Raw genomic sequence first — 15,585 nt, forward strand, 5'->3', positions numbered from 1 at the left:
GATTACAGGCACGCGCCACCATGCTCAGCTAATGTTTTTGTATTTTTAGTAGAGACGGGGTTTCACCATGTTGACGAGGATGGTCTCGATCTTTTGACCTCGTGATCCACCCGCCTCGGCCTCCCAAAGTGCTGGGATTACAGGCTTGAGCCACCGCGCCCAGCCTCACATTTTCTAAATGTATTTATTACTGAAGGGGGCCAACACTGAATCTATCTATTAAAGCTAACAAAACCCCACAAAATTAAAACTTGATAGCTTAACTAGCAGTGCTTACAGCATATAAAAGCTTTTATTAATTTCTTGTAAATGCATGTGTAAACAGATTATAAGCATGCCCTCCCTGGTTACAAAACCAAGTGAACCATTGTAATGGTCAAGTAAAAGCCTATGAAGGAAGAAATTAAACAGGCCAATTACATTTTACAGCTCAAGCTAATAGCAATTTATATTATATTTTTAATATTACCATAGTATTTTATAATACTATGATAATATTAAATATTATCATAGTATTTTATAATTTTTATAAAATATATCATAATATTTTATAATTTTAACATTATCATAGTATTTTTAATATTATCATAATATTGTTATCATTTTAATATTATCATTTTTAATATTATTATCACGTAGCAGTTATTATAAGATATTTCAGCTGGGCACAGTGGCTCACGTCTGTAATCCCAGCACTTTGGGAGGCTGAGGCCAGTGGAGGTCGCAGGTTTGAGACCAGCCTGACCAACATGGTGAAACCCCATCTCTACTAAAAATACAAAAATTAGCTGGGCGTGGTGCTGTGCGCCTGTAATCCCAGCTATTCGGGAGGCTGAGGCAGGAGAATCGCTTGACTCCAGGAGGCAGAGGATGCAGTGAGCCAAGAGTGTGCCACTGCACTCCAGCCTTGGTGACAGAACCAGACACTGTCTCAAAAAAAAAAAAAAGATATTTCATGTATTTATAAAAGTGTGTATACCATATTATATTCATGCATGGTATGTGCTTCTCTAAGGATTCCATAGCCTGACCTCACAAACTATCTATTCTACTTTAAGAGTAAAACACTGAGATATGGACTACAGAAAGATTATGGCTGTGCTCAGGACTTCATAATGTGCCTGTCATGGAGCTGGGAACCCAGCCCCCCGATCACTGGGAAATCCTTAGCAGGAGTGGGACATGCAGGATGGGAGAAGGGAGGAGGAGGAGGAGATAGAAAACTGGCTCCCAACTGGTTTTGCTGAATCTGTGAATGACTTAAGAAGCAAGATATGAATTACCATGTGCTTTATTGCCTCCTCTTGGAAACATCCTATGTCATTGAGCTGTGGCCAGAGCCCCAAAGGACATCTGATCTCTTTGTGAGCTGCTGAGCCAGGGTGCCCATGATGTCTTCAGAATCCTTCAGTCCTGACTGCAGGAGAAATTTGGCGCAGGCCAAGTGCTGACCTGCACAGGCCAGATGCAGGGCTGAGGGGTGACAAAAATCACACAGACTTAAAACAGAACCCCTGGAGCAAGTTGATAGTGCTCAATAAAAAATCAACTTTTAATATCTTCCATGAGTCACCCTTACAACTTCACCTATTCTAGATCAAAATATTTTTCTTTTTAACCTGACTGGGTTGAAAATAGTTTTAAAGATAACAAAACCAGTTAAAGACAATTTAAGAAACTTATCTAGGCCGGGCATAGTGGCTCACGCCTGTAATCCCAGCATTTTGGGAGGATGAGGCGGGCAAATCACAAGGTCAGGAGTTCGACACCAGCCTGACCAATGTGGTGAAATCCTGTCTCTACTAAAAATACAAAAAATTAGCCAGGTGTGGTGGCATGCACCTGTGATCCCAGCTACTCAGGAGGCTGAGGCAGGAGAACCCAGGAGGCTTGAACCCAGGAGATAGAGGTTGCCAGTAAGCCAAGATCGCACCACTGCACTCCAGCCTGAGTGAGATTCCGTCTCAAAAAAACACCAACCTACCAAACAAACAACAATTTATTAAAGCAACCAACGGAACAAGTTAACAAGAAATAGGAGGTGTCCTCCCCATACTCCTGAACACTCTGGAAACACACTTTACATGGTACAGAAAACTTTCTAAAAGGTTTGTTGAATTTGCTTTGTAAATAAAAATATCACCACGAATAAGAATTGTGTAGCCAAAAAAGCACTGTTGAACAAGCTTCCCACTATGGATATTTCAGCACTGAGGTTCCTGGTATGCTGAGTCCAGGAGCACTGCTGATTCTGCTGCCTTCGTTCCAGCAGGGAAGCCGTGAACCTTCCTGGGCTGAGCATATGCCCTTTCAAGCCCTGGAGTAGTTAGGTATCTGCAAGACTTTGAAGCATTAGAAAGATCCCACTAGGCCGGGCACGGTGGCTCATGGCTGTAATCCCAACACCTTGGGAGGCTGAGGTGGGCAGATCACTTAAGGTCAGGAGTTTGACAGCCTGGCAAACATGGTGAAATCCTGTCTCTATTAAAAATACAAAAAATAACTGGGCATGGTGGTGGGTGCCTGTAGTCCCACTACTTGGGAGGCAGGAGAATCGTTTGAACCCAGGAGGCAGAGGTTGTAGTGAGTTGAGATCATGCTACTGCCCTCCAGCCTGGGTGACAGAGTGAGACTCTGCCTCAAAAAAAAAAAAAAAAAAAAAAAAAAAAAATCCCACTAAACCCTTGTGAGATGGCCTTTGGCTCACAGAATGTTAGAGGGTTTATTCTAAAGTTCAAGTCTAAAGAATTAGCTCTCAGAATATGTTTCTGAATATTCTAAATTAACAAAACAAACACAGTGAATATAGTTCCTAAATATACTCCAAAACAGATGACCTGTGAAGAATTTATACAACACCTGGATAGCAGGTGTCATCATAGCCTAGAAAGAAACTGCTTTTATGATGCATATGTCATTACGATTTAAAATAATAACAAAAGTTGGGCCAGGCACGGTGGCTCACGCCTATAATATCAGCAGATTGGGAGGCCGAGGTGGGTGGATCACCTGAGGTTGGCAGTTCAAGACCAGACTGACCAACATGGAGAAACCCCGTCTCTACTAAAAATACAAAATTAGGGGGGGGTGGTGGCATCTGCCTGTAATCCCAGCTCCTTGGGAGGCTGAGGCAGGAAAATCACCTGAACCCAGAAAATAGAGGTTGCAGTGAGCCGAGATCACACCATTGTACTCCAGCCTGGGCAACAAGAGTGAAACTCCCTCTCAAAAAAAACGAAAACAAAACAAAGGTTAACAATAGCAGTTGTAATGAGTGGAGTCATCATCACTGTTATGTTAACAGCAATTGTACCACCGTTTTGCAGAGGAAAAGATATTTTAAGGAAAAGTTACTGAGCTATGAGAAGAATAATATTAAGGCCGGGCATAGTGGTTCATTCCTGTAATCCCAGCACTTTGGAAGGCTGGGGCAGGTAGATTGTTTGAGGTCAGGAGTTCAAGACCAGCCTGGCCAACATGGGGAAACCTCACCTCTATTAAAAATACAAAAATTAGCCAGGCATGGTGGTACATGCCTATAATCCCAGCTACTTGGGAGGCTGAGGCACAAGAATTGCTTGAGCTGGGAGGCAGAGGTTGCAGTGACCCGAGATCGTGCCACTGTACTCCAGCCTGGGCGACAGAGGGAAACTGTCTCAACAACAACAAAAAAAAAAAAAAAAAAAAAAAAAAAAAAAAAAAAAAAAAAAAAAAAAAAAAAAAAAAGGAGAGTATTAAAACCAGTGTTTTAAATATAAAAGTGTATTGGTTATACTCAGCTTACTAATTTCCAAGGCATATATAAAATTAAACGGTACCTGATCGATTTTTTTCATCTTTAGAGTTGATGTCAGCTCCAAAGGATAAGAGAGTCTGAATTGTACTTGTATGTCCTTCCTGAATTGAAACAAATTTATTATCACTATGATGAGGATAAAAGAAAACCTTTTGCAAACCAAAAAGTATTTGAGACAGGTCTCAATGAATTTAAAGAGTTTATTTTGCCAAGATTAAGGATATACCTGGGAGGCAGGTCTGTGTCTTTCTCCAAAAATGATTTTGAGGGCTTTAACATTGAAAGGGGAAAAGAGGGCTGGAGTGAAAAGGAGGAAGTTATGGTCACATTACTGAATTTACTGAATCCATGATGCAAGATAAAAGGGGCAGGTTGGGGGAATAGGCAATAGTATATTAAATATCTGTTTCCACTCAGTAAATTGGCACTTTACATAAGATAAGATGAATATAGCTACCTGTGGAAATATTTAACCCTTTATCTGTAGCTATCTGCTCAGGAACAAAAGGAAAGGCAGCTCTCTGCATGACTCAACTTTCAGTTTAATTTTTTTTCTTTCGGCAGAGTGAGTTGGGAGTCCCAGGTTTTTATTTTCCTTTCACACTTTAAACACAGACTCTAACACATATTAGGCACGTTTTCTAAAAGAGTCAACTGCCAGAAGTAAATTTTCATATTCTTTTTTTTTTTTTTTTTAAAGAGACAGGGTCTCACTATGTTGTCCAGACTGATTATGAACTCCTGTGCTCAAGGGATCCTCCCACCTCAGTCTCCCAAAGTGTTGGGATTACAGGTGTGAACCACTGCGCCCAGCCAAATTTTCGCATCTAAAGTAAGAATGATACAAATTTTTGTATCATTCTCAATTCTAGTATAAATCATTCAATATTTGATGACATTTAATTATTATAAAATAGATGATCAACTCTGTGAGCCAAATTACTGACCCAATGCAGTTACTTTCCATCACTGTGAGCAGTATATAAATCTTGTGATTTATACAGAATCCACAACTCTAAAATATTCCAAGCAAATATACACTTGTTAAAATCTTCAGGACAGAGATAAACTAGAAAAGATCATGACCTCTCATAAATGGGAATTCCTATTATAGCTAGCGGGATATTATTTAAACATTGTATTTTATAAATATAAAATATTTATAAATCAGTTAAGTCTGCTACTATGTAATAAGACTACAATTAAGGTTCCAGGTTCGCTCTTCCTGTAAGACGACCCTGTAGCCACAGAGCACTCAGCCTATCCATGTGCATCTACCCAGCTTCGGCACAAGCGGGACATCAGGCAGGAGAAAGTGGTTGATTAAAAAAACAAATAGGCTGGGCACGGTGGCTCACACCTATAATCCCAGCACTTTGAGAGGCAAAGGCAGGCGGATCACTAGATCAACAGTTGGAGACCAGCCTGGCCAACGTGGTGAAACTCCATCTCTACTAAAAATACAAAAATTAGCTGGCTATGGTGGCATCCATCTGTAATCCCAGCTACTCAGGAGGCTGAGGCAGGAGACTCGCTTGAACTTGGGAGGTGGAGGCTACAGTGAGCCGAGGGGACACTGCACTTCAGCCTGGGCGACAGAGCAAGACTCCATCTTGGAAAAACCAAATAAAGGCATAGAACCATAGATAATGTTAAAGATAATAGGTAAACCGTTCCTAGCATTTAAAATAGCTACTTTTCCAGTGAAAATGTTTGCTCATCTTCATATTTTACACCCCAGAGAGCCTGGTAAATGCAATTCTCTTGTCCTGGTTGAAGATTTCTTAACTTCTGAAATTCAGTGTAAGAATAGAGGGCCAGGGAGGGGGTTGCCAAAAAAAAAAAAAAAAAAAAGAAGAGAGAGCCAGGAATTTCATATAATGGGTATTTACGGATTCAAATAACATTAATCCTGAAAACAAAAACGTGTGTGTTAGGGGGAGGCATTTTATAGAGTAAAAGGCTTTTTTAGAAGTTTTTGCCTAGAAACAAAATAAAGCCAGGTTTCTATTTAAAGAGATAAAGGTCTTCAGAATCCTGACCATTTCAGGAGAATATCATGGGCAATTCTTCCATAGAGACGAAAGAAACGACGCTACAGAGCTACCCAATCAATGGAGTAAGGCAAGCCTGGGGGAAGCTGGGATGCCATTATAAGAAGTAACAAACCTTAGCTGCATAATGAAGTGCTGTGAGGTGGGTTGATGTGGCTCTCACATCTACATCAATGCCAAGTTCGGACACCAAGAATCGGATGGCTTCGTCCTGCCCTGTGACGGCTGCCCTGTGCAGAGCCTGGGCACCCAGGCTGTCTTCTGCTGAAAGACAAGCCTAGCCGGCAGAGGAGAGAAAGGAGCAAAGGTCAAAATTAAGAAACAGGGAAACTTAGAACTGGGCACCTGCTGGCACTTCAGCAAAACTGAGCTGTTTACACACAATTCTCTGGGCAGAGGATACGTGGCTTTTGTCTGATTCTCAAAGGACTCTCTTTTTTTTTTTTTGAGACAGAGTCTCACTCTGTCGCCCAAGCTGGAATGCAGTGGCACGATCTTGGCTCACTGCAACCTCTGCCTCCTGGGTTCAAGTAAGTCTCTGCCTCAGCCTCAGGTGTGTGCCACCATGCCTAGCTAATTTTTACATTTTTAAAGATGGCTTTTACCATGTTGGCCAGGCTGGCCTCAAACTCCTGACTTCAGGTGACCCATCTGATCTGGCCTCCCAAAATGCTGGGATTACAGGCATGAGCCACCACGCCTGGCTCTCAAAGGGCTCTCTAATCAAAAAGATGGTTACGCTTCAATGTTCCAGGCTATGGTGCCAAAAGCACTACAAGCAGAGACAGTTTGTTGTTATTGCTATCAAACAGCTACCATTTACTGAACACTTTGCTAACTGCTTTATGTACATTATATTATTTAATCCTTATAAAACTTTCTGAAGAAACTAAATTTGTCTCCATTTTACAGATGGGAACACTGATGCTTAAAGGGGTCACCAGGTCCCAGAGAGGGAGTATGGAGGGGCTGGGAATGGAACATGGGATCTGAATAACAATGTGCTCTGCTTATCCTGTGACATAATGTTTGTAGGAAGAACCAAAAGAAAAGAATAAAAACAAAACCATTTCGATACCCCATGTTCACTGAGGAGCAGCCTAGCGATGTCGATGTGACCACACTGGATTGCGTCCATCAAAGGGGTGACGCCACAGTTGTCTCTGCAGTCTGGTTCATATTGGCACCTGGAGCCAGAAACCCAAGTAAGAGCTAAGAAAATTTACCACCTTAAACCCAGGGGACAGTTGACACCTGATTACCTGCAGGTGGACTGCATGTGTGCAAACAACCTGTGAGTGTGGAGCTCTCTCTCTCTTTTCCTCCATCTGTGTCTAAACTGAGGACTAGGCCTTCAGGAGCGTGATGGTCTTCCCCAGCAGACCAGCTGCTCCTCTGACCTTCTCCATCCCATTTGACGGCACTTGGTATCTTCAGCTTCCTGCACCAGAGGCCATGAAGTCGTCTCTTGCTGCTGCCTTTCCCTCATCCTTCATAATCAAATGATTACCCCCATCCCTCAATTCCACAGCCAAAATATTTAAGACATCTGTGTCCTAGCCAGGCATAGTGGCTCATGTCTGTAATTCCAGCACTTTGGGAGGCTGAGATGGATGATTCAACTGAGGTCAGGAGTTCAAGACCAGCCTGGCCAACATAGTAAAACCCCGTCTCTACCAAAAACATAAAAAATTAGCTGGATGTGGTGGCGTGCGCCTGCAATCTCAGCTACTTAGGAGGTTGAAGCAGGAGAATGGCTTGAGCCCAGGAGGTGGAGGTTGCAGTGAGCTGAGATTGTGCCACTGCACTCCAGCCTGGGCAACAAGAGCGAAAATCCATCTCAAAAAGAAAAAAAAAAGGAAAATCCTTAATGTAGCTGATAGTATTCATTCTCCCTCCACTTCATTGTTCAGGCCGCAGTATATTCTAGACACCTTTCGGTTTCTTAAACGTACCACACTTTTTCCCAGTTCGGAGCATGCATGGGTGCTGTTATTGTTGTCTGGAATACTCCCTTGCTCACACTTCAGCTAATTTATTTTTCTCCTTCAGGTCACAGCTTAAACATTAGCGCTGAGATTCTTTACTCTTAAGCCGAATTGGGTCTTCCTGTTATTTGTTCTGTAGGGATCCTGCAAGTCCTTGTAATGCACACCAGACTTTTGGGACCCCTTCACGGTCTGTCTTTCCTGCCAGTCTTGTGTGTTTTAGGAGGGTAGAAACTACACGTGTCTTGCTTCTGTTGTGGCCCCTGCACCTGATACAGGGCTTACTTTATATTAAGCACGAAATGAATGTATAAATGCTTGTTGAAAAAAACAGAAAAATGGATGATTTTGCCATTGAAAATATTTTCCCCAGATATTTGTTAATTATTTTTGTTTGGCCGGGCGCGGTGGCTCAAGCCTGTAATCCCAGCACTTTGGGAGGCCGAGGCGGGTGGATCACGAGGTCAAGAGATCGAGACCATCCTGGTCAACATGGTGAAACCCCGTCTCTACTAAAAATACAAAAAATCAGCTGGGCATGGTGGTGCGTGCCTGTAATCCCAGCTACTCAGGAGGCTGAGGCAGGAGAATTGCCTGCACCCAGGAGGCGGAGGCTGCGGTGAGCCGAGATCGCGCCATTGCACTCCAGCCTGGGTAACATGAGTGAAACTCCGTCTAAAAAAAAAAAAAAAAGAATTATTTTTGTTTCATATTCTTATCTGCTTATGTCTTTTGTTCATTTTTCTTTTGAAAGCCTAGTTTCTTTCTTAAAAATCTATCTGAGCTCTTTATGTAGCACTGATATTAACTCTGTCATAGTTAGCAAATATTTTCCCCCATTTGCTGTATTATTCTTACCTCTTAAGAAGCACCTTGACTGCCTCTAAATGGCCATGCATTGCTGGGAGGAGAAAGCTGAGAATTAGAGCTTTTTAGTGCACATATAAAATGCTTCCTGCCACCTGTCTCTGTTCTCTGCCCCATTCTATTAGTAAAAACTTACAAGAAGGAGTCATTAAATTGGGTATGCTGTTACTACCAGACAAAAATAAACATTTAACTGAAGTGGTGAACAATAATGTTTTCACTTTACATGTACACAGCCAACACCTGATTATCTTATCTTTATGGGTTTATATGCACTTTCATGGGAAACTTTCAATCCTAAACTTACACTTCTGTGCTGCGAATCCCCAAGGCTAGTCCATTTTTTCCCAGGAATTTCAAAACATTGTAACAGCAATCCATGACCAAATAGCCTGGAATTTAATTCCCCTACTAAAAGTAACTATACTTAAATGTTACGACTATTTGTTTTCCACTATTATGGGTGAATGATGGAGTGCTGATTGCTTCTCCTGGGGAAAACTGGTCAAATAATTCATCAGCTAAAAAAAAGTTTCCTACTTATTTGTAAAGTTTTAGAAAGGATTCCTTGGTCACTAATTGCCAACTGTGGCTACAGTATAATCATTCTAGATTTTCTAGACTACAGGATGGGCGTGTTGGCTCACACCCATAATCCCAGCACTTTGGGAGGCCAAAGCAGGTGGACCACTTGAGGTTAAGAGTTCGAAACCAGCCTGGTCAACACAGTGAAACCCCATCTCTACTAAAAATATAAAAATCAGCCGGGCATGGTGGCATGCTCCAGTAATCCCAGCTACTCAGGAGGCTGAAGCACGCCTGAATCACTTTAACCTGGGAGTTGGAGGTTGCAGTAAGCCAAGATTGCACCACTGTACTCCAGCCTGGGCAACAAAGCGAAACTCTGTCTCAAAAAAAAAAAAAAAAAAAAAAGAAACTGATTATATTCCAAAAGACCACAAAAACTTTTTTTTTTTTTTTTTTTTTTTTTTTTTAGTGTGAATTTAGTTTTTTTTTTTTTTTTTTTTTTTTTAGTGTGAATTTAGTTTTTTTTTTTTTTTTTTTTTTTTTAGACTGAGTCTTGCTCTTTCCCCACGCTGGAGTGCAACGGGGTGATCTTGGCTCACTACAACCTCCACCTCCCAGGTTTAAGCCATTTTCCTGCCTCGGCCTCCGGAGTTCTCGAGTAGCTGGGAGTACAGGCAGTTGCCACCAAGCTCGGCTAACGTTTTGCATTTTTAGCAGAGATGGGGCTTCACCATAATGGACAGGCCAGTCTTGAACTCCTGACCTCAGGTGATCCACCCGCCTCGACCTTCCACGAAGTGCTGGAATTACAGGTGTAAGCCACCTCACCTGGCCCAACTAGATGCTCTTATTCTCTGCCATCTGTTTTCCAAAATCCTCCTTTCCCCTGTGGGTGACCTGAAGATGAGGTTGGGCAATGCTGGGTGAAGCACCCACATCTGTGTACCTGCATGCCTGCAGAACTGTAGGCTGTACCTGCAGTGTGCAGAGGAGTTCTTCTGATTTTGCTCTCTGTCTTCCAGGCATCTGGGCAAACAGTGAGCAGGTACTGGAGGATCAGAGGGTCACCTTCTCGACTGGCAATGTGGAAACTGTTCCAGCCATCTTTGTTCTTCAGGAGTGGATTAGCGCCATGTTCCACCAGGTCCTGGATCACCCCCAGGTTCTTCCTTGTGCAGGCCATCATCAGAGGAGTCCTAAGGCCAACCAGGAGAAGCTGTCAGATGGAAGCAGCTGAGACATGAGAAGCAAGAGGCCAGGTCTTCAAAACGCATATATCCTTTGCACAGATGGAAAACCTAGAGGATTCAGGGGTCTGGGAGGCAGGAAAACAGCTTTGACTGGCAACGTCTGTGCCTTCTGTGAAGACACTGGGAGAAATAATAAGGGGAAAATGATTGTTACGAATGTGTACCTAGAGGAGGGATACCTGGGAGACAAAGCTGCTTAGGAGCTAGTTCACAGGATAGCAGTGAATTGGGACAGAGCTAAGAAAGCCCACAGAAAACCCTCAAAACATAACCAGGTCTATTCCCCTGCCCCAGTGGGTAAGATGTAGTTCCCTATTTTCCTGAAGAGGTTCACACCCTCTAACGAACCTGACCTGTGGAGTACCAAAATCAGTGTCAATCTAACTAACGAAAGGCAATTGGCTTGTGTGATGGTGCAGTACAGTGTCTCTGTGGTGGTGGTGGTTATGCAAGGCTACACGTATGGGATACAATGGCACAGTGCTCTACACACACACGTTGAGGGTATAACTGAGGAATTCTGAACAAGGATATTGATTGGAGCAATGTCAACTGAAACAATGCATTGGTGCATAAGTAACAGCTAAATGTCCCTAGAACATCGCATCCGGAAGCTATCTGTATCGCACACAATTCATTGGTGACATTCTCTTTGATTGTATTCTACACTACTCTGTGCTTTAGAAAGGGAGGCGACTGCCCTGACCAGTTAACTCACAAGGGCAGAAGGAGGGACTCTGCAGGTCATCTGCGTTTTAAAGGAAAGTTGGGCAGGCGGTCCCGGCCGCCACGCAGGCCTGGGGTGAGAACTAGGAGCTGCGAACAATTATGGTGCCCAACGGGACGGAGACGCACAGGGAACTCGCTACGACTTTGCGGGGAGAGGGAGGCGAGGTGTCTCTCCGCCCCGCACCTACCAGTCCGCCTTCTTCAGGGAGTCGACCGCTGCCCCCCGGCCCAGGAGGTAGCGCACGCAGTTCCGGTGGCCCATGGAGGCCGCCTCGTGCAGGGGCCGCTTGTAGTCTCGGTTGGCGGCCTCGATGTCCATGCCCCAGGCCTCGGCCAGATAGGCCAGCACGTCCAGACGCCCGTGGCGCGCGGCGCAGTGCAGGAGGGTATCCCCGGCCGGCCCTGGGCAGCCCGCTGCCGCCTGCGGCTCCTCCTGCAGGGCGCGGAGCCGGCCCTCCTGCACCAGCCTAAAGAGGCGCCGCGGATCCCGCGGCTGGGCCATCGCCGCGGCTTGGGCCAGGCTGTGCGCGGCGGCGGGCGGGACACCGGCGGCCGGGCAGGGAGAAGCCGAAGGCGAGGGGGACCTTCCGCCTCTTCCCGCGACCCGCCGCGCACCGCCCCGCGCATCCGGGTCCCGGCAGAGCAGCCCCCTCACGCCTCCGGCCTGGTCTCCAGGCGGGCGGCCCCCTCACACTCCCCGGCTGCCCCGCGTGGGAGAAGCCGCAGTCCCGGGCTCGGGGCAGTTTTTCCTCAGAGACAGGGCGGTCCGGGGTGACCACGCTCCAGGGGCGCGGAGGGACCTGGGGACCAGAGAGCGCTCGCGTCCGCCATCCTGAAGCTGTCGCGGCCCGCGCGTGATTCGGCGCTGAACATGTGAGAGAGTGGGGAGCGCCGCTCCTCCGCGAATTCCCGAAGCGGAGGGTCTGGGAGGGCGTGCACGGCCTCGTCTCCCGCCGGCAGGGTGGCTCCAGAGTCAGCCAGGCCGAAGCGTGACCAGCCCCGCACGCTTCCGCAGGGACGCCCCAACCTCCAGCTGCTCGGGGCCGGCGTTCCAGCGCTCCGCCCCCGTCCCCGCCCCTTGACGGCCGCAGCTCCGCGGGGACCCGGGGAGCTCGAAGGAACTCTGGGAAAGTTTCTTCGCTCCTCCCCTGCCCGAGCGGAAGCGCAGATGGGGCGTGGCCCGGTACAGTGGCCTCGCCTCCACCAGTTGCGCATTTCTATTGGTCTTAGGGACCGTCCGTCAGCACGCCCCCTCCGGCCTCGCGTCCCGATTGGCCACGGGGGCCGTCTGTCCGGCTCCGGCGGCGGGCGCTTCCCGAGGCTGCGGTGGGGCGGAGCTCGCAGAGGAAGTCGGCGGCCGTCTCGGGCTCCTGGTCCCGGCCAGAGGAGGAGCTCACTGCCGGGGGACGCTGGGCTGGGCGGCCGGCGGCGCGAGCCCGGCGGTGGCGGCGGGGCTCGGGTCCGGAGCGCCACAGTGCGTGAGGCCGCAGACGTGGCAGGGAGCGTGGGAGGGGCTCCACGATGTAGAAAACTTAACCTTCGGGGTCCTGCGCGGGGGGTCCGGGCCCGGGGTGGGGCTGTGGGGGCTCCGGGGGCGCGGGGCCGGGCTCGGGAGAACGCCGGCGTGGGAGCTCGGCCGCCCGGGCCATGGGCAGGGGGAGGGCGCGGCGGGGGTGCGCGGGGGAGGTCAGGGCGCTTACTGAGCTTGGCCAGGAGCGGCCCCCGCGCCGCCCCCAAGGCCAGGAAGGCGCAGCGTTTGGTTCCTCGGGGCTGGAGGGACACGCGCGGGGACGTGGCCTCGGCTGCTGGAAGGCCGGGCTTTCCCGTCTGCTCTGACGTTTTGACCTTGGGCAAGTCATTTTCCGCTGCTCTCTGTCCCTGTGTCATCGGTAGCCTGTCTGTCCCTCACCTGTGCATGGGAAGCCTAAGGCGATGTGGGAGGCCTGGCGCTGGTGGAGGGCACGGCGAGAGCTGGGCAGGCGGTGAGCGATGGAAGAGGCCAGTAGGTGTTGGGTTCCTCACCGGACCCGATTAGGTGCCAGTCACTTCACCTCTCCCTGTTTTCAGTCCCTTTAGCGGGTAGTATGGGAATCGCTCCTTTTTGCCAGACCTAAAAACGAGCACCGTTTACATTTTTTATTGAACTCTTTGGTCCACAGACAGCCCTGTAAGGCATCAGTCAGGTTTTACAGGTGGGGAAGTGGAGGCCTGACAAAGTCAGTGAATTTCTTACAGCATTATAGGTAATAAAAGTCTTCTGGAAGGCAGGATGGTAGCGTGTGCCTCTGTGATAAAATACGCGGAGATAAATGAAAAGACTTCTGAAATGGGTCCATGAAGATAAGTCCATTTTACTCGTGAGCAGATTCAGTTTGGTTAAGGTAACAGTGTTGTGGATAGCCGTTGGAGACGGAACTAGTCAAGTATCAGCTTTTGCTGAGGTTATTGTGCTATCGTGCCTTGTCACTCCAAAAAAAAAAAAGGGCATAAAAGTTGTTTGAAATGCACAAAAGTGTAGGGTGTGCCAGGCAGTGTTCTGACTGCTGCCGTTGAAGTTAGTGCAGATTGGAAGTTGAGGCATCTGGTAGCTTCGTACTTGTTGCTTTTACCCCTGCCCCCTTCCAGTTTCAGATGACTCTATCTTCTCTTGCATTATGTCTCTAGTTTCCCTGTTTTTAAAACATAATTGCGACACATAGGTTCACAGTAGGTTGGAATATATATATTTTTTGAGACTGAGTCTCGCTCGGTCGTCCAGGCTGGAGTGCAGTGGCATGATCTCGGCTTACTGCAACCTCCGCCTACTGGGTTCAAGTGATTCTCCTGCCTTAGCCTCCCAAGTAGTTGGGATTACAGGCATGTGCCACCATGCTCGGCTGATTGTTTGTATTTTTAGTAGAGATGGGGTTTCACCATGTTGGCCAGGCTGGTCTTTAAACTCCTGGCCTCAAGTAATCCACTCACCTTGGCCTCCCAAATGCTGGGATTACAGGCATGAGCCGCCGTGCCTAGCTAGGTTGGAATATTTGAACTCAGGATAATTGGTTACTTCATTGGTGTTCCACATTCAGTTCTGCCTCTTCTGCCTTCTCTGTGAACTTATTTTGGTCTGTATCCACCTTTGAATAACTAAGTGATACTGCATGTGAATCTGCCCCACAGCCCCTGTGATTTTCTGGGGCTAAAGCTCGGTCTAGAGGGGCGGAATCTGCACAATAAGCTAATGGATGAGGCTGTTTCCTGGGTCTCACTGTTTTCCGGTTGGGCTGCTCATTTCTTTTGTGCAGGCGTGTGGAGTTTGTGGTCTGGCCTTTACTGTCACTTCACATGTAGTCGTCATTGGTGCTGACTTGCTCCCTGGCTATCTTTCCTTTTTCTCTCGTTGTTTTTCATGAATGTGCAGCGTTCAGCCATGCCCATAGGTATACTCATCATATCACATGTTTTGTGATCGTGAGTGTGTGTAGATGCCACTATTGGTATTAGATTTAGAATTCTAATTTTTGGTTTGTTGCCATCATCTTTTCTCTGCTTAGCCCATTCCTCTATCCCTCCTAGGCTGATTTTATTTGGAAACTGAATTTGGATTCCATCTTTGCCTTTCTGGCTGTGAAATTACCTACTTTTAGAAAGCATCTCAAATCTTATATCTGTAGCTGTCATTCACATACCTTTTGAAGACCAGTCTCTTATTTCAGAGGACCTCCTGGAGATTAAACATGGTGTTCCCCATATAACTTAAAACAAAACATTATTTTTAAAACTAGGACTTTTGGCCTCCCTCTCACTCTGGGGGAAAAAGCGACTTAAACAAAAACATGGTCTCTTGTTCCTTAACATGGTTTTAATGATATTAACATCTCTTTTAACGTTCTAGAAATGTCAGTTATCCTGTTGCTCTTTCTCTTTTATCTTTCTCATTCAGTCTTGTCAAAAAAAGCCATGTTCTTATTCACTTGTCCTCTCTGCCCAATGTCTGCTGCTCTCAGGCCTTTGCCAACTCTCACATAGGTTGGTATGGTGGCTTTCTGACTTGTTTTCCTGACAATCTCCGTGTCTCTCCACCTTCTATCCTCTCTCCCGAGTCACTGCCCTAAAGTGTAAATTGGATCGTGTAATGACTCTGCTTTAAAAATTGGATGAGGCCGGGTGTGATGGCTCATGCCTGTCATGCTACCACTTGGGGAGGCTGAGGTGGGTGGATTGCTTGAGCTCAGGAGTTCGAGACTAGCATGGTCAACACGGTAAAACCCTGTCTCTACTAAAATAAAAAAAATTAGCTGGGGATGGCAGTGCGCATCTGTAGTCCCAGGTGCTCAGGAGGCTGAGGCAGGAGAATTGCTTGAACCCAGGAGGCGAAGGTTACAGTGAGC

The 15,585-nt window shown here is 46.8% G+C and overlaps 2 protein-coding genes across 9 annotated transcripts in view; one reads left to right on the top strand and one right to left on the bottom strand.

Annotated features, from left to right (window-relative positions):
* The window catches only part of ANKRD16 (ankyrin repeat domain 16), a 20,855-nt gene extending 8,619 nt beyond the window's left edge, over positions 1–12,236 (bottom strand). For 4 of the 6 annotated variants that reach the window (XR_001820250.2, XR_001820249.2, XM_017513182.2 and 1 more), the window contains exons 1-7: positions 11,401–12,236; positions 10,209–10,429; positions 8,697–8,739; positions 6,929–7,037; positions 5,966–6,127; positions 3,819–3,897; positions 1,284–1,473 (exon numbers count right to left, since the gene is read on the bottom strand). Coding sequence is in view for 4 of the 6 variants with exons in the window: in XM_017513182.2 (XP_017368671.1) it covers positions 1,316–1,473; positions 3,819–3,897; positions 5,966–6,127; positions 6,929–7,037; positions 8,697–8,739; positions 10,209–10,429; positions 11,401–11,714 (1,086 nt within the window). In the remaining 2 variants the exon portion in view is untranslated. Of the gene's footprint in view, positions 1–259; positions 389–1,283; positions 1,474–3,818; positions 3,898–5,965; positions 6,128–6,928; positions 7,038–8,696; positions 8,740–10,208; positions 10,430–11,400 lie in introns of those variants that run through there. The other 2 variants (XM_017513181.2, XM_017513189.2) reach the window with 2 other exon arrangements.
* A 282-nt stretch (positions 12,237–12,518) lies between these two features.
* Positions 12,519–15,585, top strand: part of FBH1 (F-box DNA helicase 1) — a 52,055-nt gene continuing 48,988 nt past the window's right edge. Inside the window, exon 1 of one of the 3 annotated variants that reach the window (XM_037732997.1) lies at positions 12,519–12,686. Coding sequence is in view for 1 of the 3 variants with exons in the window: in XM_017513176.2 (XP_017368665.1) it covers position 12,686 (1 nt within the window). In the remaining 2 variants the exon portion in view is untranslated. The remainder of the gene's footprint in view (positions 12,687–15,585) is intronic. The other 2 variants (XM_017513176.2, XM_037732996.1) reach the window with 2 other exon arrangements.

Source organism: Cebus imitator, unplaced genomic scaffold (assembly GCF_001604975.1).
Source record: "Cebus imitator isolate Cc_AM_T3 unplaced genomic scaffold, Cebus_imitator-1.0 Scaffold487, whole genome shotgun sequence".
NCBI lineage: Eukaryota > Metazoa > Chordata > Mammalia > Primates > Cebidae > Cebus > Cebus imitator.